The 27,507-nt window shown below is 46.7% G+C and overlaps 1 protein-coding gene across 1 annotated transcript in view; it reads right to left on the bottom strand.

Moving 5' to 3' along the window:
- GALK2 (galactokinase 2) overlaps positions 1-27,507 on the bottom strand; it is a 166,561-nt gene that overhangs the window by 87,400 nt on the left and 51,654 nt on the right. Inside the window, exon 5 of the mRNA XM_083183955.1 lies at positions 2,957-3,103. Coding sequence (XP_083040081.1) covers positions 2,957-3,103 — 147 coding nt within the window. The remainder of the gene's footprint in view (positions 1-2,956; positions 3,104-27,507) is intronic.

Below are 27,507 nucleotides of genomic sequence, written 5' to 3'. Positions count from 1 at the left end.
CACATCTGCTGCACTGAGTTTTAATTGCGCACTATATGTTGGCACACTTGTTTGTTTCCATAGTTGGCATGGTGGTCAGGAGCAAGCCAGATGCACTGAGCACATGTGTATGTACGGTTCATTGTGGCAGTATTACAAAGGCTGTTTTAGAACTGTGACCGTTCTACCTGTGAAATGGGGATTCCTGTGAACCTTTAAAGTGGCCCAGAACCCAGCAGAATCTGTTAACATGACTCAATCCGCCTCTGGCTGTATCACACTGATAAGAGTCCCATCGCCTGCGCTGTATCAAAGACATTTATACTCCTCCATGAACGCACTCCTCCCTCTATGCTGTAATACACGGACACTCACACTGCCTCCTCCTGCTGCGCTATATTACAGGAATTGGGGGAGATGAGAGAGAAATAGGTGGAGACAAGAAAAAGAAATAGGGGGGAGACAGAAGAGGAGGAATAAGGGGAGAAGGAAAAGAGTGGAGGAGAAATAGCGGGAGAAATAGGGAGAGATGTAAGAGAAAGAGTAGACATAGAGGAGATGAAGAGTAGAAAAAGGACAGGGAATGAAGGGAGACAGGAGGAGGAGGAGGAGGAGGAAGAATGAATAGGAGGAGATGGAAGAGAGAGGAGGAGGAATAGGGCAAACAGGAAGAGAGGAGGAATAAGAAGAGACAGAGGAAGACTAGGGGGAGGTGGAAGAGAGATGAAGAGGAGGAGTAGGGGGAGACAAGAGAGGAGGAGGAATAAGGGGGATATGGAAGAGAGGAAGAAGAATAGGGGGAGATGGAGAGGAAGAGGAGGAACCGGGGGAGAAAGAAGAGAGAGGAAGAGGAGGAACAGGGGGAGATGGAGGAATAAGGGTAGACAGATAGTGAGGAATAGGGGGAAGATGGAAGAGAGAGGAGGAAGAGGAATAGGGGGAGACAGAAGAGAGAGGCAGATGAGGAACAGGAGGATATAAAAGAAAGGAAATTACAGTGGTGCACGCTACAGGTGGTGGCTGATGGCTGCCACAAGGGTGCACACTTAATGCTGTGGCACTGCCCCTTGCTGGCACTTAGACAGTGGTGCCATTTTCCTACATGAAACAGCAGTTTAAGGGCAGTATTCAATGGAAATATTCTCCGTGCACGGCGAGCATTTTTTTTTGCTCGCCGTGCACTCTCCGTGTTCCGGAGGGCTCGTTGCCTCTCCTGTTTCCACTATTCAATGTTTATAAGACTCGCCGCCACTCGCGGCGAGTCTTAACCCCTGCAGCGGACAAGCGTCCGCAGCAGGGAGCTGACAGGGACGTGGCATCCAGGGAGATTAAAGTCTCCCTGGATGCCACAGAACATATGTGAGGGTAGGGGGCCCCCCTGGGACCCAGGCAGCACAGGCTGCCCCCCTCTATAGCCAGCGGGGGACCCAGTATTCACTGTACCCGAACGTGCATACGGGTGCAGTGAATATATGAATATCTAATGAGCGGCTCGAGCGCTCCGGCCCCCTGCTGGCTGCACTGTGTAAAAAAAAGAAAAAATGTAAAAAAATATTTTTTTAAAAATTAAATATATATTCATGTGCTATAGGCACATGAATAAAAATAACATGGCCCTCCACAGAAAAAAAAACCTGATTTTTTGACACCAAAATTAAAAAAAACACCCTTTTAGTTTAAAAGTTCACATTCCTGCTCTCCATCAAAAGATGGAGAATTTCTTCACGGAGAGAGACGGCGAGAATCACTAAGAAAGACGGAGAATATTTCACATTGAATAGGGTGGCTCGCCTTTGGAGAAAAAAAACCTCTCTCCACGGCGAAAAAAGCACAAATTCTCCACAAAACACGGAGAACTTTTCTCATTGAATACTGCCCTAAGTCCGAGCATATCTGCTAAAATAGCACTTTCAACCAGTGCTGAATCTGGCCCATAACACCCTCAGTAGCAGCGCCTCTTACATGCATAATGTCCACAGTAGCAGCTCCTCTTACATGCATCATTCCCACAGTAGCAGCACCTCTTACATGCATAATGCCCACAGTAGCAGAGCCTCTTACATGCATAATGCCCACAGTAGCAGCACTGCTTACATTCGTAATGCCCACAGTAGCAGCACCGCTTACATGCTTAATGTCAGCGTTAGCAGCACTGCCTACACGCATAGCGTCATAGCGGCACGCCTTCACACATAATGCCCGCAGTAGCAGCACCCCTGACACATAATGCCCGCAGTAGCACCCCTTATACATATAATTAGCTAGGGACACGTAGCACTGCTGCCAGGAAGTACCCGCTAGCTATCCGCAGCCAATAGTAAGGTCAGGCTTGCTTTCCATATGGTGTAATGCAAATCCCAGAAGTGAGGCAGCCTAGTAGGCAGGGTAAGTCAGTCCAGCAGAGGGGAGATGGGACAGGCCCAGCAAAGCATTCCGTAATAACGCGGGCCCAATCCGTTTCTTTAACCTATCAACTGTAGGTAAGTTATGGATACCCCTTTTCCACTAGCAAAAATAACCCGGGTCGACCCGGGTTTTTTTGCTAGTGAAATCATGCAATCCTGGGTCACTCCAACCTAGGACGTTACTTGGGTTGGACCCGGGACGCTCCCGGGTCCAGGGGCAGCGGAAACAGGTAACCCGGGTTGATGTGCTCATCTCCCAGTGCCACCCCGGCCCCACCACCCAATGATGTCACCAGCCCGGATTTATGCCGGGAAGGGAGACCGATAGGAAGGGTCCGTAAGCCAGGTCGCACTCAGGAACAAAATCACGGGTGCGACGGCTTGCCTAGTGTAAAAGGGATAGATCATGGATATATGAGCTTGCAAAAGAACTACTTTACAATGCTATACTGTGTGCGGAGATCCTATTTACATTGGAAAGCACTATAATACATTTATAATGGTGATGGCGTGTGCAACATGTTTCTTCACATTAATCGTTCTCTAATAGGATATCAAGATCAGCATCTTACCTTAGAAAGAGATTTTCCATTAGCAGTGAGGGTAGCAAGCCCAGCACAACACACCAAGGCACTTGAACTGGATAGGCCAGAACTGGGTGGAATGGTTCCATCAACCAAACAATTCATTCCAGTAGGGCTGCTCAGATTGAAGTGTTCCTAGGAAAAAAAAAAAAAACTGTGATTAATTTTTTTTCATCTGGAAAATACATTTTAACAAAACAAGAGTAATGGGGATGGAGCAGACCCTTTTTGCTGCATCTTGCTGAAAACAATTGGCAACTGAGCATTTGACCTGGTCATAGCTGTAATTATTGAAGACAGCTGCAAGATATGAACATGAACTTGCATAATTATTTCCAATGGGCCTCAATTAGCGATGAATGCAAATGGTGTGGGATTTGCACTAAGATGCCTACTGGAGCCGTCTCAGATCCACGACTTATAACTGAAGACGTATCCATCAGACACATGTCATTATAGAATAGATATTTCAATAAGTCTATGGATGCACAACAGTGCTGTGTACAGTAAGACGCCAGAGCCATTTTAACTCTGTACAGGATTAAAGATGGTCACGTCAGACCTATGTTTGAGACACCATTCTCTAGTTACCTCCGACAAACGCTCTGACGGTCAATTCCTTTGTGAATAATTGCTCTCTGTGATCGCCGTTGCAAGATCGCTGCACAGTAGCAACAAATTTGCTCCACTGCATGAATGCATCTATCCCTGGCCCAGACCCTAGGTCAGTGAGTGCAGTGAAAGTCTACCAAACTCTACAGTGCAATATTATTGTATAGTTTGTTGCTATAGTATGTCTAGACTTGGATTCCTGTTCAAGCTTTACGTTATAACTGTATATTACACAGCCATTGATTTTTTTTTTTTATTAACTTCAATTTTATACTGCTTGTAATTATTTTGGACCAGCACTGGTGGTTAGTTGTTATATGTGTGCCAATATGCTGTATACTCAAATGTCCATCTATTACAAGTTAATAAACAGATATAATGCACAGTAGATACCTATACATGCAATACTAACAATTTATATACTGTATGCTTTATACATAGAATGAATTAAGACTACATAGTTCACTAGCATTCAGACTTGTGGTGCAACAGGATCACAGAATTGTGGCATAACCCACGCCCTTTGTTATTAGTTACATCACCGGTTAAGAAGGATTCTCAGTCAGTCTTCGTTCTATATTTTGCAACAGTTACTAGAATTCTATTTGAAGTTCTGTGCTATTTTCAGACAGTTGTCTAACCTTACAACTTATGTTAATGCAGTGTCTTGGCTAGGGAGTACAGCTCCATGGTCCTGTTATCTCAAACACTCTGGGATAGACCCCACCTGCTGTGCTTCATGTATGTTATCTTAAAACCACAGTATCCAGTATACAACAGCTGATCCCCTTAAGCTGTGTTTGTGTTAAAGAGGCAATCATGCTTGCTCTGCAGTTTTTAAGTTTGGTTTACCGAGGTTATTTTAAAACTTAAGTTGCGAAATGTCAGATCCAAAAAGCAGGTTCAATACAAACACAAATGTTCTTGAACTGTTAACATCTTAATTACTGCTCTTATAAAACACATTGGGGGAAATTTACTAAGATGGGAGTTGTATTTCATATGGGATGTTGCTATGGGATGTTGCTATGGGAAACCAATCAGATGGGATCTTTTATCTTCTTGAAGGTGCTAAATAAATAAGACTTATATTCTGATTAGTTGCCCTTAGCAATATCCCATGTGAATTAGAACTCACATTTTCCCATTGTGCCTTATGTAGGGTACACACCAGGACGACCCGCTCACGATGCACATCGTGAGCGGGTCGTCAGTGTCTCGTCCGACCCGCTCACGGTGACGCGGGGGGGTACGACCCGCTCACGATGTGCACCGTGAGCGGGTCCGATCTGATGGCAACCCGCACCCGGCTGTATGGTCGTCATTGAGATCCTACCTGCAGCAGGTAGGATCTCAATAACGACCGACCCGCGGGACCGCGCATCGGATCGGTATCGGTCCACACCAGGTCAGAAAAGGGCCCAATCAGCACACAATCTACATCCAATTGATCGGAATTGGATCTAGATTGTGGGGATCGGGCCCTAGTCGTCCTGGTGTGTACCCAGCATAAGTCAGAGATTAGAAGTAAATGTGAGTTTTGGATTTTTGCAGCTGCAATTTGCCTTTGGATTAGTGTGTCCCCTTTCAGGTGCAACTTTCATTTATGCAAATCCTTTTGGATGAAATTTGCATATTTAATTGTGCACATGCAAGTCTTTCTACATTGAGCATCTTTTTTCCGCAGTCAACTGGGGGGTTTTTCAGTTTGATTATGTGTACACTGTAACTGGGCGCTGCAGAACCCTTGTGGCGTCATATAAATAAATAAATAATAATAATAATAATAATAACAACAACAACAACAGTCAAATTGTAATTAAAGGTTACTGGACAGAAACAATGCATTGCCTGGAAGGACCTGACTTACAGATGCTAAAACCCCAGTGGAATTTGAACACAGAGGAGGAGGATGATGATGATGATGATGAATTACATACTCTGCGTTTCACTGGAGAACATCTCAGACATACACATTACACAAATTTAAACAGCCTAAAAGGTATTATAAAGGTGTAAATGTAATGAATACTTATGTCACACAAAAAAAAGTATGCAGCATACAAATATGTCACACATCTTTGATCAAGGTGCATCAAACAGCTCCTCTTGGCATGCTGGGATCTTTCGCAACTCAATTGTACTTCTTCTTCAAAAGTAAAGTTTTAATCACACTACAATACTAGCATTCTGATACAAGTTGCTGTGGGCTATTCCTCCCGCTACATTAAGTTATGCTAATACCCCTTTTACACCAAAATCCCTGGTCGGACCCTGGTCTTTCAACACAGGAGTTTCCAGGGTCTAAGTTTGTGCATTGTATGAACCAGTTCCTTTATGACAAGAGTTGGAGATTTTTACCTTGTTTTTTTTGCACACACAGGGCCTTATTTTGATCTGAGCTCAGTACAAATGTGTTTGGAAAATGGACAAAACCATGTGCACTGCAGGTGGGGCAGATGTAACATGTATAGAGAGACTTGTGCAAATTATTTTGTTTCTGTGCAGGGTAAATACTGATTGCATTATTTTTACACTGCAATTTAGAGTTCAGTTTCAGCACACCCCACCCAAATTTATCTCTCTCTGCACATATTACATCTGCCCCACCTGCAGTGCACATGGTTTTGCCCATTTTCCAAACACATTTGTACTGAGCTCAGACCCACAGTGAAGTTACACCACCAGTCATATAGCAGCCACATCTTACCCAGGTATTTAAAGGCTAGAGGGCCAAAGCTGCAAACATAACTGCTTTTTTTATTTTATACAAAACAAAAAGACTTGAAATTCTGTTGCGCACCTTGAAAAAGACTTTCCACAAGTCGAAAAGCATTGGTGGGGTGCCACTACCACTGAAGTTCTTGTTTGTGTGTGTGACCGAGCTGCCCCCCATACCAGTATAACCGTGAGTGTGCTTCCCGGCAGGGGCGGATTTAGGGATGAGGGCGCCCCTAGGCACAACAATAATGTTTACTAAGTAGGACAGTTTATAGGGGCAATTTCTGCATGTCCTATCCATTTACACTCTATTTAAGATGGAATATAGTACAGTACAGTGGATATTTTGCAGTTATTGGTACATTTTGGGCTGACAGTACTATCACAGGCATCCAAGTGCCCCCTCAAACATGTGCCGCCCTAGGCCGGTGCCTCACGTGCCTAATGGGAAATTCGGCTCTGCTTCCCGGGCTTCCATCTGGCCACTGTTGTGTTTTCTGGTTTTTGGAGTCTATCTGGCACCGTTTTTTTATAATTGTTTTATAATAAAAGGAAAAAAAGTTTTTTTATTCAAAATGGAGTTGGAGATGTCTTTTACATAAAGAAACCTTGATGAGAGTTCCATCACCCTGATACATGTAAGCTATAAGTAAGCACCGTTTGTTGATCACCATAAAGAAAAAGAAACCTTTATACACGGGGTTCTAACCCTTTTTATGTAAGCAGAGTGTAAGCGATTCATATATCCTGACACAAGGTGATCCTGTAAAAAGAAAGCCTCCCAGCCTACCACCACACAAGGGACATAGAGGAATCCACTGTATCCATCTAGCTCCAAGAGTCCCCTATATATTTATTGGTTTATATGTATTTGTGGACTATTACACATGTTGTATATTTTTCTATTTTTTTCATGTGAATCGTATGAAGTAACAAAGCAATGGACAGTATCTAGGATCCCAAGTTGGTAATATATCAATATATTCCAATTGTCTATTATATCCCCAGTAGAGCGCTGTACTCCCAAAATTTTGTCTGTGATATATGGTAGTTTTTTTATTTTATGATTACCTTTGCTTTGTTTTGCACAAATGCACTTATATCATGCATCTAATTACACCACTGCATTTCCACTGCATAGTTCAGGAAAGTGTAATTGGAAGTCTTGCTAATGATCACATTTTGAACCACAATATAAACTCCAATTGGGTGAACAGAACCAGTGGGGGACAAAAGACAAAATGGATGTCCATAGCTTAACAGTACAGCTTTGATCATGGTCAAAGCTGGAGGTCTTGTATACTAGGACAACTAGGGTCTGGACAGAAGCAAGTCTTGGTCAAAAACAAAAATTCTGTAGTAATCTTAAAGCATTACTCTACACAGCTGGATTAATACTTGTGACAGGTATGTATGAGAAAGGCAGAAGGCAGGATTTTTGGACAAATCTGGTGGGTAATACACATTATAATATAAAAGCTAAACACTGGCCCTACATTAAAATATGATAATTGAGCAATAGGAGTCAAATAAACCCTTTCACCTAGAAGGAATCATACATTAATCCCAATATATTGTTCTAGGCAATGATGACTCTTTTTGGTTATTTGTTTATGGAAGCCTAACTGTATATGTAATGATATACAGTACAAAATGCTCTTTAAAACCATGGTGCAAGGGGCGTGGCCTGACTGTGAAGGAGAGAGGCTGCTTTCCAGGAGAGCTCCGACTGGGGACATCTAAAAACCCCTCCAAATCCCCTCCACACGTACCTGCGTGCACAATAGGTGCCGGTGGGCTCCCCCTCATCTCTGGGGAGCTTGCTGGGAAGCGCTGCGGAGTCGGGGGTCCCGTTTTCGGGTCCCTGCGGACTGCGGCCTAGCACCTGCAGAAGCCGGGACCTCGAGTTGCTGCCCGGTCCGCCGCTGGGCTCCCGCACGAAGTAGGCGCGACGTGACTACTCCGGAGGCATCATCCAAACCAGAGTGACCCTCTGTGCGGTCCCCCGGCGCCACCGGACCCCCGCAGGAGCCTGCATCGGCTCCGTTGACAAGGTAGGAGCAGCTCAGGCCCCCTTCTCCCCAGCCGGCGGCCATTTTGGAATCCGGAGACGCCGGAGCTGTGCCCCCTACCACCCCCCTGCATCACCCAGGGAGCTCACCTGGACCTCCTGAGGTGTGGGCGCTACCCACCCCAACCTCACAGGACCCCTAGCCCCATTAATCTGCCCCAATCCACAGCTAAACGGGGCAAACAAAGAGCGGCGGCCATATTGGATGTGGCATCATCTGCACAGCCATCCACCCGCCTGCTCTCCCGGCTCCATCCAGGTCAGCCAGACTGGGCATAATAGTGAGAGGGTCAAGGCTGTCCTGCCCTCATAACTACGTGCTGCACCTGGCCTGTACACCCTCCCCAGGCACTGAGGAAGACAGGCGGCGGCCATATTGAGTGGGGCAGACGCAGCCCAGCACAGGCCAATGAAAACCCCTATATAAGGGGGATAATACCCACGCCCCAGGCCCACGTATTGCCGCCCCTGCCAATCCCATCCCCTCTGAACCCACTCCGCCTCCTTATAACCGAGCAACGCTTAAAGCCCGACCCCGCAGCATCGTGAGGAGACCCCACAGCTGAGAAACAACAGTCTCCCATCCTCCGGCTACTATCAAGCTCCCCATCATCTGGGAAAGTGGATCCCCCTCCCCGTCAGCCTTGACAAAGAGACCACCCCCTTTTCCTCTTCAATTGAACTGTAGCGCCTCATGTCGACCTAAAGGCCCCTGCCCCGCTTCCCCTGGGTGCCCCTGACCATTCACCCCTACTTACCGAACCATACAACAACTGATCGAGGACCCGACTCCCTACAAGTCCCGGCCTTTTTAGATCCATTCATACTACTCTACCTGCCCGGGCCCCTCTCACATGCGGAGATCCACCGCTAAAACGCCCAAAAAAGGAGGATCTGACATCTCTCACCACTTCACTCGCTCCATCAAAGCAACTCCTCGGGAGGAGCCCAACTCCCCTACCCCAAAAGCCATGGATAAGAAGCAGCCCGCCTCACCTACCCCCTCCACCAAGGAGGACATCCTGGCTCTTCGATCCTTAATCACCGATCTTAAGGATTCGCTCGAGACTAAATTGGACAAGGCGATGGCCTCCATTAAATCAGACATTACCTCCCTTGCAGCCAGAACCTCCAAACTGGAAACTCGACAAGACGGCTTTCAAAAATCTCTGAACGACACAAGCAGAGACCTAAATCACATCATCTCTGAACTAACTGACCTTCGCTCTAAGAACGAAGATCTGGAAAACAGAGAGCGGAGAAACAACATCCGTATACGCAACATTCCTGAATCTATCCCGCAAGAGGCCCTAGAGCCCTACCTCCACAGACTCTTCTCCACCATATCCAAAGATATTGGTCCGAGAAAACTTCCTTTAGAGAGAGCGCACCGTGCGCTTAGACCAAAACCTCGCGATGGAGACCCACCCCGGGACGTGATCATCCGATTCCTAAGCTTTAAAGATAAAGAAATGGTCCTTTCAGCAACAAGAGGTCAGAGATCCACCACCTTTGAATCCTCTAGACTCCAGTTTTATCAGGATCTGGCCCCTCTCACACTAGCAAAAAGAAGGGACTTTCGTGACCTCACAACAGCCCTCCGGCACAAAGGCATCCGTTACCGTTGGGGCTTCCCCTTCAAGCTAATTGTGGACCTGAACGGTAAGACTGTTCTAATCAGAGATATGCGGGAATGCAGGGATCTGCTCTCCCACCTTGAAGAATCTTCCTCCCTCCCAGAGGGCGGGTCACCATCCACCCACGAATGACTCGAACCCTTCAGCTAATACGGAATGACCCCCTTAGACTTTTACCTTTTTGTTTACCAGTTTGCTCCTCACATATTTGAGCACTAGTTAGGATTGTACTTCACTTCTCTAATGGTCATTCCAGACCGCTTGTTTCAGTTCAGGCCATGACACTGACTGTGTTTGAAGTTGCCTTGTTAGATTGTATGGGGGCTGGGCGGGGGGCATGGGGCGGTTGGGAGAGCACCTTTGATCTTGTTGCCCGCAATTTACGAGAAAAACACACCCTACCCATCACTGCAGTACATATTTGACAGCAGATGGGCCCCTTCTCTCTGCCGCTCTCCCCCCCCCCCCCGCCTCAGCACCCCTTTGATTTCTTTGACATCTGTATGTTTAATGTTTCAATTTAATGTTTCAATTTACTTGCTGATCTCCGCACCCAGGGGAATCGACAAGATACGTTTACTTTCCACACACCCCCCCAACCCTCCTTCCTAGGGTGACGCCCCCTAAGGGTGGACCACCCCTTTGGACTCACCAGTCCTACCAACTGAGCACCTCCTCTTCTCTCCGAGGACTCGTTCTCAGCCTCGTCCTCCCTAACCTCCTATCACACCTAGCCCCCACCCCCTCCACAACGCTCTAGAGTAACGCTCACACTTATCCTCTTTAACACACACAGTATCTGTCCCTCCCCTCCGCCTTACCTTCCCCCCTTCCCCCCCCCATCCTCTTTCTCCTCCCCACCTAGCAACCTAGGATGCCTCTCACAATAGCCTCAATGAACGCAAGGGGCCTAAACACCCCTCAAAAGCGTTCTCTCCTATTCCGCACCATTCGTACCCTTAACGCAGACGTCATCCTTCTGCAAGAGACACATTTCAGAGCACCTGGACACCCCACCCTCCAATCTAGACAATTCTCTACTGTGTACTACTCCTCCAGCTCGTCCAAACATAATGGTGTGGCCATCCTACTCCGCAACAGACTCCCCTTCTCAATGCACTCGGTGTTTAAAGACTCCGACGGCAGATATCTCATTGTCACTGGTCGACTGGGCCACATGGAGGTAACTTTTGCTAATATATACGCCCCCAACTCAGGCCAACAACGCTTCTTTAAAAAGTTCTTCACCACCTTGCAGAAAAAGAAAAGCGGTCATGTATTTCTAGGAGGAGACTTTAACTGCGTTCCTGACCCTGACTTAGATAAATCACCTCACCTCCCCTCCTCTAGATCCGACCCTCTGGCCCGGGCCCTTTTAAAGCATACCACAGAGACCGGTCTTGTCGAGACTTGGCGCTCCATGAATCCCTCCACCAGAGATTATACCTACTACTCCCCCTCCCATCACTCTCACTCGCGAATTGACCTGATATTTTGTGACCCCTTGACCTCCACCTCATTAATAAACTCCAGCATCATCCCCAGTACATGGTCTGACCATTGCTTTCTCACCTCTTCTTTCAACCTTTTGGAAACACCAATCCCCAAGCCCTCATGGCGCTTAAACGAGACCCTATTAAAGATCCCACACTTCCAAAACAAGATCAACGAGGCGTTGATAGACTACTTCTCTCTCAACTCCGCTGATCAAGACTGTACTCCTTTAGTCTGGGAAGCGCATAAGTCAGTAATCCGGGGCCACATCATTAGCTACGCCTCCCACAGAAACAGGGAACAGAAACAAAAATTTCAAAACCTACTAAACCAAGTCGCCCTCCTCGACTCGCAACATAAACGCTCCCCGACCGACTAACTACAAACAACTCTCCAAGGCCAAAGCCGCTCTCAATGCTATCCTCTCAGAAAAAATTGAGAAATCCCTACGCTGGACCAACCAGCGTTTCTATGAGAAGAGTAATAAAGCAGACTCTCTCATGGCCAATCAACTCAAAAGCCGTAAAGCCCGTTCCGCTATCCCGTCCCTTAAAAACCCCTCAGGTTCTCTGTGCTACCATCCCAACGATATTAATGACATCTTTAAGCAATACTATAACAATCTGTACAATTCCTCTACACCACCCTCTTCCACCCTCACGTCAATGTCCTCTCCCGAATACCTGACCTCATGCTCTCTCCCAGAACTTGACTCAGACACGTCTTCCAAACTCTGCTCCCCTATCTCCTCAGAAGAAATAAAAAACGCCCTCAAATCCCAAAAACCCTCCAAATCACCAGGTCCGGACGGGCTCCCTTTCTCATACTATAAAACATTCCAACAATCTCTACTCCCCCAACTCACTGCTACCTTCAATCGCATCCTAAATGGAGAATTCTTTCACCCAGACACTACGAGAGCGGTAATCACCGTCATACCAAAGCCTGGCAAAGACCCACAGCTGGTATCAAACTACCGCCCCATATCCCTCCTAAACACAGACCTAAAACTTTTTGCAAAAATACTAGCTAATAGACTCAATCCAATACTCCCCTCCCTCATTCACCCTGATCAAGTGGGCTTCGTACCAACTCGCCAAGCATTAGACAATACCAGAAGAACCATCAACTTGATCCACCACGCAAACGCCATTAAGCTCCCCACCCTGTTACTAGCCTTAGATGCAGAAAAGGCGTTTGACAGGGTATCATGGTCTTTTCTTTCCCACACACTCCAAAGATTTGGATTTCAAGGACAGTTCCTACAGGCCATACAAGCTCTTTATCACAACCCCTCTACTTCTGTCTCTGCTGCAGGCCTAACCTCTGCCCCATTCAGTGTTTCCAATGGAACCAGACAGGGCTGCCCATTATCCCCGCTTCTTTTTGCACTAATTATAGAACCCCTTGCCAACCGCATTAGAATCAATCCTGATATCTCAGGTGTCACGATAGGCAACTCTAGCTACAAAATATCGCTTTTTGCTGATGACGTCCTCCTCACTCTCTCCAACCCCTCCATTTCCCTCCCCAATCTCTTTCAAGAACTATCCTTGTACGGCCATTTTTCGGGTTACAAGATTAACCATGACAAATCTGAAGCACTCCCCCTTCATATCCCCAGACCTGCGCTCGACCTCCTTCAAACTAACTTTGATTTCTCTTGGCGCAGGGACTATATAAAATATCTAGGAATAAACCTCACAAAATCCTACACTAACCTTTACAAATTCAACTTCCCCCCCCTCATCCAGTCCATCACACAAGATCTCGCTCGCTGGAGTAAACTCTTAATTTCCTGGATAGGCAGAATTAATGCTATAAAAATGTCTGTGCTCCCCAAACTCCTTTACCTATTCCAGACCCTCCCCATCAGCATCCCCACTAGGACCCTCAACACCCTACAAACCTCATGCTGTAAATTCATCTGGAATCACAAGAAACCACGCATTAAACGTAGCATACTTATCAAACCCCCCTCATCAGGAGGCCTGGGCCTCCCTCTCTTTTCCAAATACTATCAAGCTACCAGACTCAGCCAATTAGTTGCTTGGCATTCTCCCCCCGGCATGAAAAGATGGGTTGACATGGAGTCGGATCTTGCTATGACCCACTCCATCTCCCATCTCCCCTGGATTCCACGAAAACTTAGACCCACCCTAGCTCAATCCTCACCTACAATATCCCTCACGCTCTCTATATGGGACACCTTAGCCGACAAACTTTCCCTCACCTCCCATCCCTCTCCATTAACGCCGATTTGGCAACACCCTTCATTCCCTCCAGGCCAATCCCCCCACATGACCTCTACCTGGTCCAAGCTAGGAATAACACGACTTAAACATCTCCAAGACAGGAATACCCCCCTCTCTTTTGCGGACCTGAGTGAGAAACACCACATCCCCCACTCTCTTTTCTACCAATTCCTACAAATCAGAAGCTTCTTCTCTTCACTCCCTAAAACTGATACCCTCAGGGACCTTACTCCCATGGAGAAACTGTGCTCTTACAGACCTACGGACAGGGGCACTATATCTTATCTATACCACTACATTCTCTCACCAGATGGCCCACCTATAGAACCCCACGAAGCTGCTTGGGACTCGGACCTGGGGTCCCCCCTAGGAGAAGACGCATGGAACGATATACGACTAGCCATTTCTAAGTGCTCCATTAGTGTAGCAATTAAAGAAACCGCGTACAAAATCTACACCCGTTGGTATCTCGTCCCGTCACGTATCCATGCCATATACCCATCCGCCCCCAACTCCTGTTGGCGACTCTGCGGCTGCGAAGGCACTTTTCTCCATATCTGGTGGACCTGTCCACATATTAAAACCTTCTGGAACATGGTTCAATCTGTCCTAGCCTCTGTTATCCCTGCCTGCCCCCCACTATCCTCCACAAATATGCTCCTGTGTGGCCCAGTCGACCAGTTACCCGCCCACACCAACAAACTAATTCTCCACATCACATCCGCAGCTAAACTCCTGATCGCTAGATCATGGAAAGATCCTAAAACTCCGTCTCACACAGAACTCTCAAACCGCATCTGGTTTGTTGCAAAAATGGAATACATCACCAGCCTACAAAACAACACTGTCGAGAAGTACCACAAAATCTGGGAACCCTGGTACTCACTCACTGGGTCCCCTCTCCCGGGACTGACCTAACCCCTCCCCTCATCTATTCCCCCTTCTCCCTCCCCTCCCCACTTACGTAATCTCCCCTTTTTTTTTTTTTTACTCTCCTTCACCCCTCCCCCCCCCTCCCTCTCCCGCCAATCTTAACTCTCCCTACTCTCAATCCACTAGACCCCACCCCACCTCCCTCAAAATAGGTTTGGTCATGTGATCTGTTACAATTTGATGTTTCTTGTATGTTGCTGGATGAGCAGCCTTATTCTTGTAACTCCAGAATTTTCTCTTAACTGCTCCACATGCTGTAAACTTTTATACTTTTCAATAAAACTATTTGAACAATAAAACCATGGTGCAAAAGTGATGCCGGCAGAGACGGGCTGCGTCTCATGGGCGTTCCCATGGTTTCCTGATGACACGGATGACGGGGGGCAAGCAGCTGATGTTTATGCTAAACATCCATTCACACATGTGCGTGGAACTCGGCATGCGAGAGGGGGACGGTCGGTCGTGCAGGCATCATTTCAATGACTGTGAATGTAAAATTCGCAGCTATGCGAGTCAACCAGAATAAGGCCCAAAGTGTGTCATTTTAGTAAAACGATCTACCACCACTCAAATTATTTATTTATTAACAGTTTCTTATATAGCGCACACATATTCCGCAGCGCTTTACAGAAAATATTTGAACATTCACATCAGTCCCTGCCCCAGTGGAGCTTACTATCTATATTCCCTATACTTCAAGGGGAAAAGGGGGAGGGGATGGTGACCGGTGCACAAGAAGTAACAGTATATTTTGTAAAGAGAAATGAGTAAAATCCACAATCAAGAATAATCAAAGGGGATGGTTAGTCTCCCTGTTTTACACAATTTTGCAAGTGGAGGTGCTCCCTGGAGAGTAAATAGGTTACTGGAGAAAGAAGAAAAAAGACTCTCTCTTTGTTGGGGCACTCTTAGATTATTTTAGATTTAAACAGTAATGATGGTGTCGCATATATAGGTATTGAGTCAACCACAGAGACCACTTGCCCAGGTGATGCCCAAAAAAGAGGGGGGAGAAGTGTCTGGCTGAAAATGCTAGAAAATAAAGGTATTTAAAGGTAATCTATTGAAATATAGCGAAGTCGAGTGGGGGAATACTAGTTGGACACGGTAATGGAGGAGAAATGTTCCCCTTCTAAATGTATTATTGGACGTTTAAAAATTAGCTTTTATTAGATATACAGTAAAAAGATATCTAGACAGACATTAACAGACATTTAACACAAAACATATAGACATATAGACAAGTTAGGGTAACCTTAAGTATCTGTGCCTAACGGGGCACTAGGTCCTCCTGTTTAACCTCAACAAGTTTACTCTTGATGCCACAAGTTATTTGACTATAATGTGTGCTGTTTACATGGATATATACATTTTATACTTGCAACATTCTAAAATATCAGAGACAATCTTAATCTCAACAAAGTTTCAATTTCTTGGAGAGAAAACTTCAGTACTAGCTCACGGGTCGAATCAGTCCTGCGGGAGGACACAGTGTCTGGGCCCTAAGAGGCCTGGTTACCGATTACCCCTTTAGAAGGGTGAATACTCTTTTAAACTACCTATCAAGCAGACAAACGTTCTGTCTTATACAGTCTCATGAGAACTGCACAAAGGATAAATTGATTTATATGAAACTTCACTGGGTTTATTTGACCAGTGTGATATTCATTTTAACAGTCACATTTATAGGGCAGAAAAAGGTAGCAGTATGAATTCACTATTTCTCCCGCAAGGAGAAAAGGGTATGGCTGGGAGGGGGGAGGGTTGGAGGAGGATGAGACACGGGTTGGAGTGGGGAGTGGAATAGAGGTAGGGATGGGGGTCCCGTTTTGCCCAATAGGTATGGGTAGTCCCACCGACTTTATATACCCATAACAGAAGGGAGAGCCTGATTTGAGTATGGAAAGTCTCCTATCCCCTCTGGCAGGTTGTCTACTCCAACTGTCAGCTGCCACTGGGTGAGAGTGGTCTTTTTGGGGTATTGTGGGGGATGTTCCCGACCTTTGGGGTGTAGGGTCAGTGGTGAAAATGGAAGAGTGCTCTGTGTGAACCTCTACAATAAGCGGCTGCTGCCCTGCTTTATATACCTATGGGCTCGGGGTGGAATACTGTACAGTTTAGAGATAGGTCACCCTTATCTCATAGTACCTTCATACGCCCCGGGCCGGCTACTGTCAGTTGGTCGACAGACCTTAGAGGTATAGCGGGTGAGCGGGCTTATGTAAGCGTGACGAGAGGGCTAAACGACAAGAGCAGTCAAGTGGGGAAACTGAGAGATAATCCCAGTGTAGGGAGTAGACCCTGATAATATTAGCTGTAGTGCTAGATAGGGTGTGCTGTTATCTTCCCCATATATATGTATATATATATATGCGTCAATTCAATGGTAGTTGGGGATGAGCAACACCTGTTTAGAAACCCACTAGTGGGGTAAGTGGGGGGTAGGATTAAGAGGGGGGCAGAGGAAGGAGGGAGAACAAGGGGAAACAGGTCAGGAAAGGTAACAAGGGAGTGCGGGAGAGAGTGGTACCTGTTTGTGTACAGCGTACACTTATCTGGTACTAGGATCGTCTACTGCAGGTAAATGGTGCTGCCTGGGACAACGTCCTGTGTCTGTGGAAGTATAAGCGTCACTTGTGCAGGCTGCTGTATATACGACGGGAAGGTGCCTGGGGAGTCCCCTTGAGTGCAAACTTTAGAATCAGTCTCTGTCCGGTACTACCAAGCTTGTTAGGAGCCGATTGAGAATGCTGCTACAGGGGGCATTCAGTATTATGGCTGTCTCTGGGTCATCCGGCGGTGGTTCGGCTGCTGTGGGGAATGCTCAGATCCGAGCTTAATCCCCTAGGTCACGAGCGGTAACGTCTCTGCTTTGTGGGTGGCTGCCTGTGGGATACGCTAGATGGTAGCGTCTCTCCCACCTCGCGAGGATGCGGCGGCGGCTGCTGCGGGAGGCGCTCGACGGCAGCGTCGCTCCCTGGAACAGCTGATTAGTGGATTTCTTCGCCTAGATGCGGCTGCTACGGGAGGCGCTTCAATCGTAGCGTTACTCCCTGGACCTACGATCGTTTCACCTGGGATCAGGCTTCTTCAGGGTCAGGGTCTATATTCCCTACCACATTTACACGAACACAGACATTCTAGGGTTAATTTTTGTTGGGAGTCAATTAACCTACCAGTATATTTTGGATTGTGAGAGGAAACCGGAGTGCCCGGAGGAAACCCACGCAAGTACGGGGAGAATATACAAACTCCACACAGTTAGGGCCATGGTGGGAATGGAACCCATGACCTCAGTGCTGTGAGGCAGTAATGCTAACCATTACACTCAAATTGTGGTAAACTCCTGGTAAATCCAATATTAAAGTCAAAACAAGAACAATAGTGCTTTCTAAAAGACATCTTTAAGGGCCAAACAAATAATCATAAATTCTCTAACACAGTTTCTTATATACTGTATATAAGTACATGTATGGAGGACTTATTACCCTGCTTCAGGTACAAAATAGATCCAACATTATCAGTGGGGTTGTATACATCCTCAAGTAAAAAGAAATATTGATTGGTCAAATTAATTTATAAGAGTAATTTGTATAGCTTTAAAAAGGTCTTGAGTACCAGTTATTCTTTAATGGCTTGAGTCTTGACTGTTCACTTCTACTTTATTTCTAGAAAAAGATATGGCACCATCATTTTACAAATAAACGGTTATATTCAGGACAAATGATAGGCCCCTATGAGCACAATTTTTGCAAATACATAACTTTGAATAATTCTTTAGGAGACTTAACTGGCCATCTATTGCACATGGTAATAGCAATCAAAATAAGGTAGTCCATGCTTCTTACTACAAAATAAAGGAGTGCATTAGCTAGTGAAGGATTGAATTTACTCACTTTATAGATTATCAATAAACATAATCTAGTTCATATTCTGCATAAAATCAATTTAACAATCAAAAGAGAAGGTGACAGGGGTCCAGTCTCAGGGGTTCAGTCTGTTACTACTTTTAACAAACATCTTTCAATTATCAATATTGAAGGAGACTTTCTGTATCACATGGAGAGGCTGTGGTGGCAACAGTGGTATTATTTCCCAGCAAGGTTAAAACGTGATTAATGAAAAACTCTGATGTGCAGAGTTTCTCTTTGGGTTCCCCATTAATAGAGTTCTGCATGGCAAGTCAGGTAATGGAAAACACAATTGGAAATTTTGTGGAACCACCTCAAATGTGAATAATTTATGATGTTTCTTCCAAATGTTCTCATAAATAAACAGAACAGACACACTCATTAAGATCCACATGAAATAGGAGAATCATTAATAGTCTCCAGTGGCATAGTCCTGGGGGATAATTGAATTAGATGTCAGTAGCCTTGTATGGTGTGTTAAATGAAATCAGAAGCCTACAGTATGATCAGTCTCACCGCATCGCGAAAACTGGTGCATGTATGGGCACTTTCACAGCTGTAAATAGGGCTAAATATTGTTTGTTTTCTTTGCTAACATGCCATGGCCATATAAACAAAAATGAGCAAATGCATTGGTTTTTCCTTTTGTATTTGTACGCCATGTATTCTCCATATATCTGCCATAGTAAAACGACACAAGAGTTGGTACCACTTGCCTACAATTTTCTGTGTTTATGCTTTTAGTACAATTCACTGCTATCAACGGTACAGCTGCGGTCATGCAATTTTTAGCAAGTGGTTAACATCTCTCCAACAAACAGATTACTTGCACCTGATATCACCTGATATAATGCAGTCTCTTACTACATATCCTTGCAAGATCATCAGATTGACCATGCCATTAGCCTGCTCACAGTTCCCTGCAGTTTGTTTCAGCTCAACTAACTTACATACCTTCAGCCTTGGCCCTCAGAAACCTTCTATGGTATCCGGTCTCTACTTTCAGCCTGCTGCTCCAATTATCAAGCTTCATACAGCTGCATTTCAGGAGTATAGGCCAGACTTTCAATACATCTTCTATCCTGCTCCGCATTTGTATTCTTCTGCGTTAGCCTCCATCCATATGCTGATAACCTGATTCACAGACGCAGTTTATATGATCTGGTCTCAAGCATCTCAGTGTTTGCACAACTTACCAGTGTAGAGTCTATGATTTTCCAAGTCCCAGCCACAAGAAATTAATGCCCTTATATATTTATATAGGTCATTTTGTCAGCTGCTAATCAGAGAGTTGAAGTTTCTTCAACCAGTGGTTTCTGCATCTCAGCATACCCACTGTCTCACTACAGTCTCGGATCTTGTTTTTCTGATATCTAGACTCATGTCTGCAAGTATAAAAAAAAATATTTTTCTATCATACCAATGGTGGTCACTGGGACAGTGGGGTGTGGGTGGAGCTTCAGCTACAGGCACCAAGAAGATTGACAATCTTTTCGTGCAGCCCAGGCTCCTCCTCCTCCACGCCCCCTACAGGCTTCAGTTTTTTCTTGGTGCCTCAAGGCACAGGTATCAAGGGACAGGGCTCCGTGCCCTGTCAGACATTTTTTTAATTTTTACTACAAAACTGGGAGACAGCTTGCGCCGGCAACGCTGCTCCCCTGTGGCTGGAAATGGCACGCTGACTTCTACAGCCAGACCTGCCATTTTTTCCTCATGACACGGAGGAAGCTGCGCCCAACCACAGGTAAGCGGGTCCCCCTGAAGGGGACGGCTAGCCGTTCGGCGGCGCATACCGCTAGCAGCATATGTCACCAGGGCGCGGTGCAGCCCGGTGACCCTGGCAGTGGCACCCAGTTGTTTCTGCGCGGCCACTAGACCACCAAGGTGCCGCGCTGTGGAGTGCCATTTTGGCGCAGGGCACTGTTGGTTCCAGGGGAGGCGGGTCTGATCCACAGCTCCCCGCCTCCACTCTCAGAGCGAGCACAGTCACTGTTTCCCGCCTGAGCTCAGCTTCTCCACGCCCACGCAGCGTACAGTAAGCGCCATTACGGGACTTCACTGTGGGAGAAGCGCACCAGTTTTCCTGCTCCTCTACACGCTACAGGACCAGGTTTTTCAGCAGCCCTCTGTACCACACTACATTAGCGCTGGTCAGAGAGTATTGTGTTTTGTTTCTCTCTCCCATCTGAATACTTCTTTCTGTGTCAGAGGGTGATAGTATACACTGTGTTTTATTTGCATTAGTGTGTTTGTGGGTTCTGTGAGAGTATGTCACAGAAACCTTCCAAAGCTAAACCTGTAAGGGAAGCTCCTAAGCTGCATGCATACACATGCACAAAATGTAAGGAAAATGATTCCTCTGTGCAAGACCAAGCTGGTTTGTGTGAGCGCTGCTCTGCACAGGACTCTCCTGGGGGCCCTTCAGGTCCACAGGCAGTGGAGCCCAGTTGGGCTTCCACTCTTTCATCTGCTATGAAAGAGTTAGCTTCACAGTTAGCTGCATCCAGGGAGTCCGCTCAGCAGCCTCCACAGGCACAACCCGCTGTTATTCCTGAGCCTGCCTGGGTGCAGGGTTTCTCCTCCACCATTCAGGATTTAGTTCAGGTGTCGGCATCCTTACAGTCAGGTTTGAGGGCCCCACCTAAGCGCAGAGCTCAGGCTCCAGTGGTGGCCCATCACTCAGACTCTGGTGACGACACAGGTGACCAAGGCACGGTTGACACAGATGATGATGTCGACCTAGAGGAACCTGATAAAGAGGAAAGAATGACCCAGGCCAGGGTGGATTCTTTAGTCAAAGCTGTTAGATTGTCCCTTAACATACAGGACTCACACACCTCAGCTCCTGACGCCCTTCACTTCAAGAAGAAGAAGGAATTGGCCATCTTCCCCTCAAATACAGATTTAGAGGAAGTTTTGTCAGAGGCATGGCAACACCCGAACAAAAAGTTTCTGGTATCCAAACGTCTAATTTCTTTCTTCCCGTTTGCTCAGGCAGACCGTCAGAAGTGGGAGACTCCCCCACAGGTAGATGCTCATGTGGCTCGCCTGGTAAAAGCAACCACTCTACCCATACCTACAGTGGCTTCTCTTAAAGATCTCACTGATAGGAAGATTGAACACTGTCTCAAGGCAGTGTTGACCAATGCAGGAGTCTCAGCCAGACCGGCTATGGCCTCGGCATGGGTTGCAAAGGCAATAGGCGCATGGGCAGACAGCCTGCAGGATCAAATTACCTCAGGTACCCGTCGCTCTGAACTTTTGTCCACAGTGGACCTAATCAGAGAGAGCGCCACATATTTAGAGGAGGCAGCAGTGGATGCAGCTGCGTTATCATCTAAGATCTCAGCCTCATCAGTAGCAGCCCGGCGAGCTCTCTGGCTGCGTACATGGAATGCAGATTCCGAGTCAAAAAGGGCCCTAGAGGCATTGCCATTCACAGGCGAGGTCCTTTTTGGCCCAGAGCTGGACAAAATTGTAACCACAATAGCCACTTCCAAAAGGCTTTTTTGCCTTCTGCACCAATAAAGCATAGATCCCAGTCCTTTCGGTCCTTCAGACCTCAGGGAAGGCCTAGGGGACAGCCCTCATCAAGAGCGCAGCCCTCTGCAAAGCGCTCATCGTCCTCCAAACCAAAACAGTCATGGGCAGGACGCCGTCAAGCCCCTAAGCAGGCAGACAAGCCCACAGCATGAGGGGGGGGGCGGCTCACCAGGTCATACCGGTGGGTGGTCGCCTGTTGTCATTTGCCGAGATTTGGCAGGCCACAACCACCGACAGGTGGGTGAACACCATTATAGCTCAGGGATACTTCCTCTCCTTTCAGGGTCGCCCTCCAACTCGGTTCTTCACAACAGGCACCTCTCAAGAACCGGAAAAAGCAAGGGCATTATCCAACTCTGTAAGCTCCCTGCTGACAGCAGGAGTGATCATCCAGGTCCCGCCTTCTCAGCAAGGGACAGGTTTCTACTCAAGCCTGTTCCTGGTAGGGAAGCCGGACCCATCCTCAATCTAAAAGGGCTAAACGAACATCTCAAAGTGCCCAGGTTCAGGATGGAGTCTCTCAGGTCCATCCTTCAGGCCCTGGAGCCAGGGGACTTCCTAGCATCCCTGGACATCCAGGATGCTTACCTGCATGTGCCGATAAGGGCAGACAGCCAGTGCTTCCTCCGTTTCGCAATCAAGAACTGCCACTACCAGTTTGTAGCTCTGCCTTTCGGATTATCAACAGCCCCGAGGATCTTCACAAAGATCATGGCTGTAATGGCAGCAGCACTCAGGACTCAGGGAGTACGTCTGTTGCCATATCTGGACGACCTCCTGATCTTAGCCCAGTCGCAAGGGACACTCCAGAAGCATCTCAAACTCACAGTGTCCCTCCTTCAGAGGCATGGTTGGCTCATAAACTGGAGGAAGTCCACCACTACCCCATCTCAAAGGATGGTGCACCTGGGAGCCTTGATAGACACCAGGGCCCAAAAGGTCTTCCTACCGGAGGACAAAAGAGTGGCTCTAAGAGATCTTCTACAGCTCTTTCTGAAGCAGCACAGGGTTTCAGTTCATCAATGCATGAAGGTCCTAGGAAAGCTGGTGTCATGTTTCGACATGGCAGAATTTGCCCAGTTCCACTCCCGGCAACTCCAGAGGGAAATGCTATGCCACTGGAACCGCTCCAGAACAGATCTGAAAGCACAGACCTTTGTTCTGTCCAGGCAGACCCGCCTATCGCTGAGTTGGTGGATTATTCCTCACAACCTGCAAAAAGGGCGCCAGTTTGTCATCCCTCAATGGATGATCCTGACAACGGATGCCAGCCTCAGAGGTTGGGGGGCGGTCTTGGCAGAGCACTCCTTCCAAGGAAGATGGTCAAGGGAAGAAGCAAAACTCCCTATAAACATCCTAGAGCTAAGGGCGATCCTCAGGGCTCTACAGAGTGCAGGACCTCTAGTTCACTCCAGGCCAGTGAATATTCAGTCAGACAATGCCACAGCGGTGGAATATGTCAACCACCAGGGAGGGACCGGGAGCTCAGCAGCAATGAGGGAGGTATCCTCGATTCTCAGTTGGGCAGAGCGTCACCTGATGGCCTTATCAGCGGTCCACATTCCCGGAGTCCAGAACTGAAAGGCCGACTTTTTAAGTCGGCAGGACATCCAGTCAGGAGAATGGGCTCTCCACGAAGAAGTCTTCCAAGAACTGGTCACCCGATGGGGGCTCCCACAAATAGATCTAATGGCCTCAAGATCAAACAAAAAGCTCCAGTGTAACGGGACTCGCACCAGAGATCCACAAGCTTACCTAGTGGACGCGCTCTCAGCTCCATGGCCGTTCTCCCTGGTCTACATATTCCCTCCAGTAACCCTTCTTCCGAGAGTCATCAGGCACCTCAAGCAGGAACAAACCACAGCAATCCTTCTGGCCCCGAATTGGCCTCAAAGGGCTTGGTACACAGACCTTCAGGAGATGTCCCTTCAGCCTCCTTGGCTTCTGCCAGCTCGTCCAGACTTGCTGTCACAAGGACTATGCCTTCACCCCAACCTGCACAGCCTATCCTTGACGGCGTGGCTCTTGAGACGGAAATACTAAGAGCAAAAGGATTTTCCTTGCCGGTCATTAAAACTATGATCGCGGCAAGAAAGCCAGCCTCTTCCAGAGTCTATTATAGAGTTTGGAGTGCTTTTTTCGGCTGATGTGCTGAAAGAAAGCTCCCTCCTCGGGAGTTTAGTTTAGCCAGAATACTGGCCTTTTTGCAAACAGGCCTCGATTTAGGCCTCAAGCTATCTTCAGGTGTAAAGGTTCAGGTGTCGGCCCTTTCGATTCTGTTCCAGAGGAAACTGGCCACACGGATGGCAGTCCGTACATTCCTGCCGGGGGTCCTCCACATTCAGCCCCCCTTTACACCTCCGATTCAACCTTGGGATCTGGCCGTGGTTTTATCAGCTCTCCAACACCCTCCGTTTGAACCTCTTGAGTCAATAGATCTCAGATGGTTAACATGGAAGGTTGTTTTTTTGTTAGCAATAGCTTCGGCTAGGCGAGTATCAGATCTGAAAGCTTATGTTTCCAGAACTCAAAGCATTCGTAAGACTGAAACGTTGTTTGTCTTATATGATGCTAACAAGCGAGGTTGGCCTGCAACAAAGCAGACGTTGGCTCGCTGGCTGCGGTTAACAATTAAGCAGGCTTATTTGTCTTCAAATAAGCCAGTCCCATCTTCCATTAGGGCCCACTCCACCCGTTCGGTTGGGGCCAGTTGGGCAGCTCACCAGGGAGCCTCTGCAGAGCAGTTGTGTCGTGCGGCCACTTGGTCTTCACCGCATACTTTTATCAAATTTTACCAATTTGACACGTTCGCCACGGCAGATTCTGCCTTTGGGCGCCGTGTCCTCAGTGCAGCTCAGGTGCGTCCCCTCCCGTAAAGGGACAGCTTTGGGATGTCCCACTGTCCCAGTGACCACCATTGGTATGATAGAAAAAAGTGGATTTTGGTCCTACCTGTAATATCCTTTTTTCTGAATCCATGGTGGACACTGGGCGCCCACCCTAACGCACTAATCTGCAATGAGTGGGTATATACTTCACTCTCGGGAACCTTCCACTTCCACGGTAGCTAGGTTTCCTTTTCCTTTTCTCTTCCTCTTCCTGTTCCTTGCGGATAAGCTGTTGAACAAACTGAAGCCTGTAGGGGGCGTGGAGGAGGAGGAGCCTGGGCTGCACGAAAAGATTGTCAATCTTCTTGGTGCCTGTAGCTGAAGCTCCACCCACACCCCACTGTCCCAGTGTCCACCATGGAATTCAGAAAAAAGGATTTTACAGGTAGGACCAAAATCCACTTATTCCTCTAGTAGAAGTACATTGAAAACAGTTCGTTTTCATCCAGGACCCATTGTTACAATGTTCACCTATACATTGTGGACTTGCAGTTCAATTATCTACGCACCATATGCATTAATACAAAATGTGAACTGTAGCTAGTACAGATCAGTGTTGGTTACCAAACAATAGTGTACAGGATTACAAATTTTGGGAAGACCCAACTCAAGAGAAAAGACCATAGAGGAATGAGAAATCTGGATGACCATAAAGCGATGAGCTTCTATCTTGACTCCTGTTACGCTTTTGGACTTTCTTCTTGGAACATTCTGCAGAGGGCTGGTGGAAATTCCTTCAGTCTGTTGATTTCTAAAGGGGCTGTTTGGGCATACAAAGATTTATTTAGTGGTAATTCCTTGCTGCTAATATTGGATCCATTGTGGACAAATACCACAAAGGGGGTAATTCAGACCCTGCTCACTAGGCTGTGCAGGGAGCTATTGGAGACCCCCCTCTTGATTGATCACACACATCTGGATCGAAGTCTGAACCAACCCCTGAGTTACAAACCTGCCCTTTCCATCAAGGACATTACTTCTATGTACCTCCGTCTCAAGAACATCCCTTTGGTAATCCACCATCTACAATTTACCCTTTTGGGCATACCCGAGCATTATAAAAACCACACACCGTCGGTGATTTGAGCCAACTTTGGGCCGACCCGTGGATACTCGGAGGAGGACATCTATACCCTACGAAGGGTGGTAAATATCATACATCACTACATTCGTCTAGGGGTAACATAGGAACGGACTCTCCAGTAACTTTTCCACCCCATCGGGGGAACCCCCACATTGTTTTATATGCCAATCATTCATGCTATATTCATTTTTAGCCCCAAATGTTTTTAATTCTCATGTATGTACATTGATCTTATATGTAGACTTCTCATTGTTTACTAAATTTTTATTTCATCGATTCTCATCACATGTGCGCTGTTCACATTTGCTTTTTCTTTTGTCCTTCCATACAGGACTAACTACCCCGTTTACTGAACAGCTGCTGGTTAAGCCACTCTTGACAAGCGCCCCCAAGTTCCGACCCTTAGGGGACGGTCCTATTGCCATTTTTTCTTTGTGCATATTCGCTGCCTAGAGAGCGGGTAAACGCCGCTCCGCCATACGCACGCCCACTCAGTCACCTAAATCCCTGCGCTACGACGCAAATGGATGTGAACACTTACACATCTGCTCGCATGTGCCCGCACAGACGAAAAATCATTCGATGGTTATGCATCATCGATGTAGGAATTTGGGGCAGACGTCATGTGACAAGTAGGCAGGGTCATTAATTGTAGATATTAGCTGGCTTCACTATTTCTTGGAATAAAAGTTAAATTGCAATGCCAGGTACAGATGTCCCAAAAGTACCAGGTAAATGTAATACCTAGGTGAATACCACAGACTAGTTGACAGAGGAGAAAGGTGATACCTAGGAGGGAGGGCAAGCTAGCCACTGTAGATGTCAAGGTTTCCAGATCTATCCAACGCAGCAGATTACCAGAAAAACAACAATAAGCACATACAGGTTGAGTATCCCTTATCCAAAATGCTCAGGACCAGGAGAATTTTGGATAACGGATTATTCCGTATTTCGGAATATTTTAATATTTCAATGATGTATTTTGAAGTATCTTGCATTTATGCTGTATAAACACATAATATACACACAAATATATTTTATTACCACATAAAATACACACAAATATATTTTAATTGTTCAAAAAACAAGGTTTCAAAACGTGAAACAAAATGTATGTACTATCTCAGCACTGAATTTGAATGCCAAGCAATCATTGTCTTGCACATATATAGTGCCAGTTACATATCATGTCCCCAGTGATGCTGTTACAAATGTCCCCAGTGAGTTTTTATAAAAAAAAAAAAAAAATTCACTTTCTGGAATGTCCGTTTTTCGGAATAATTCGGATAACGGATATTCGGATACGGGATACTCGACCTGTACACAAAAATCACACCACTCACATAATTACACAATAATTACTTTTTAAAGAAAATAAACCGCACCTTAA

The sequence above is a fragment of the Crinia signifera genome, chromosome 4 (genome assembly GCF_055691185.1).
Source record: "Crinia signifera chromosome 4, ASM5569118v1, whole genome shotgun sequence".
Taxonomy (NCBI): Eukaryota; Metazoa; Chordata; class Amphibia; order Anura; family Myobatrachidae; genus Crinia; species Crinia signifera.
The sequence above is the reverse complement of the archived record's forward strand: the minus strand, read 5'-3'. Positions and strand labels throughout refer to the sequence as shown.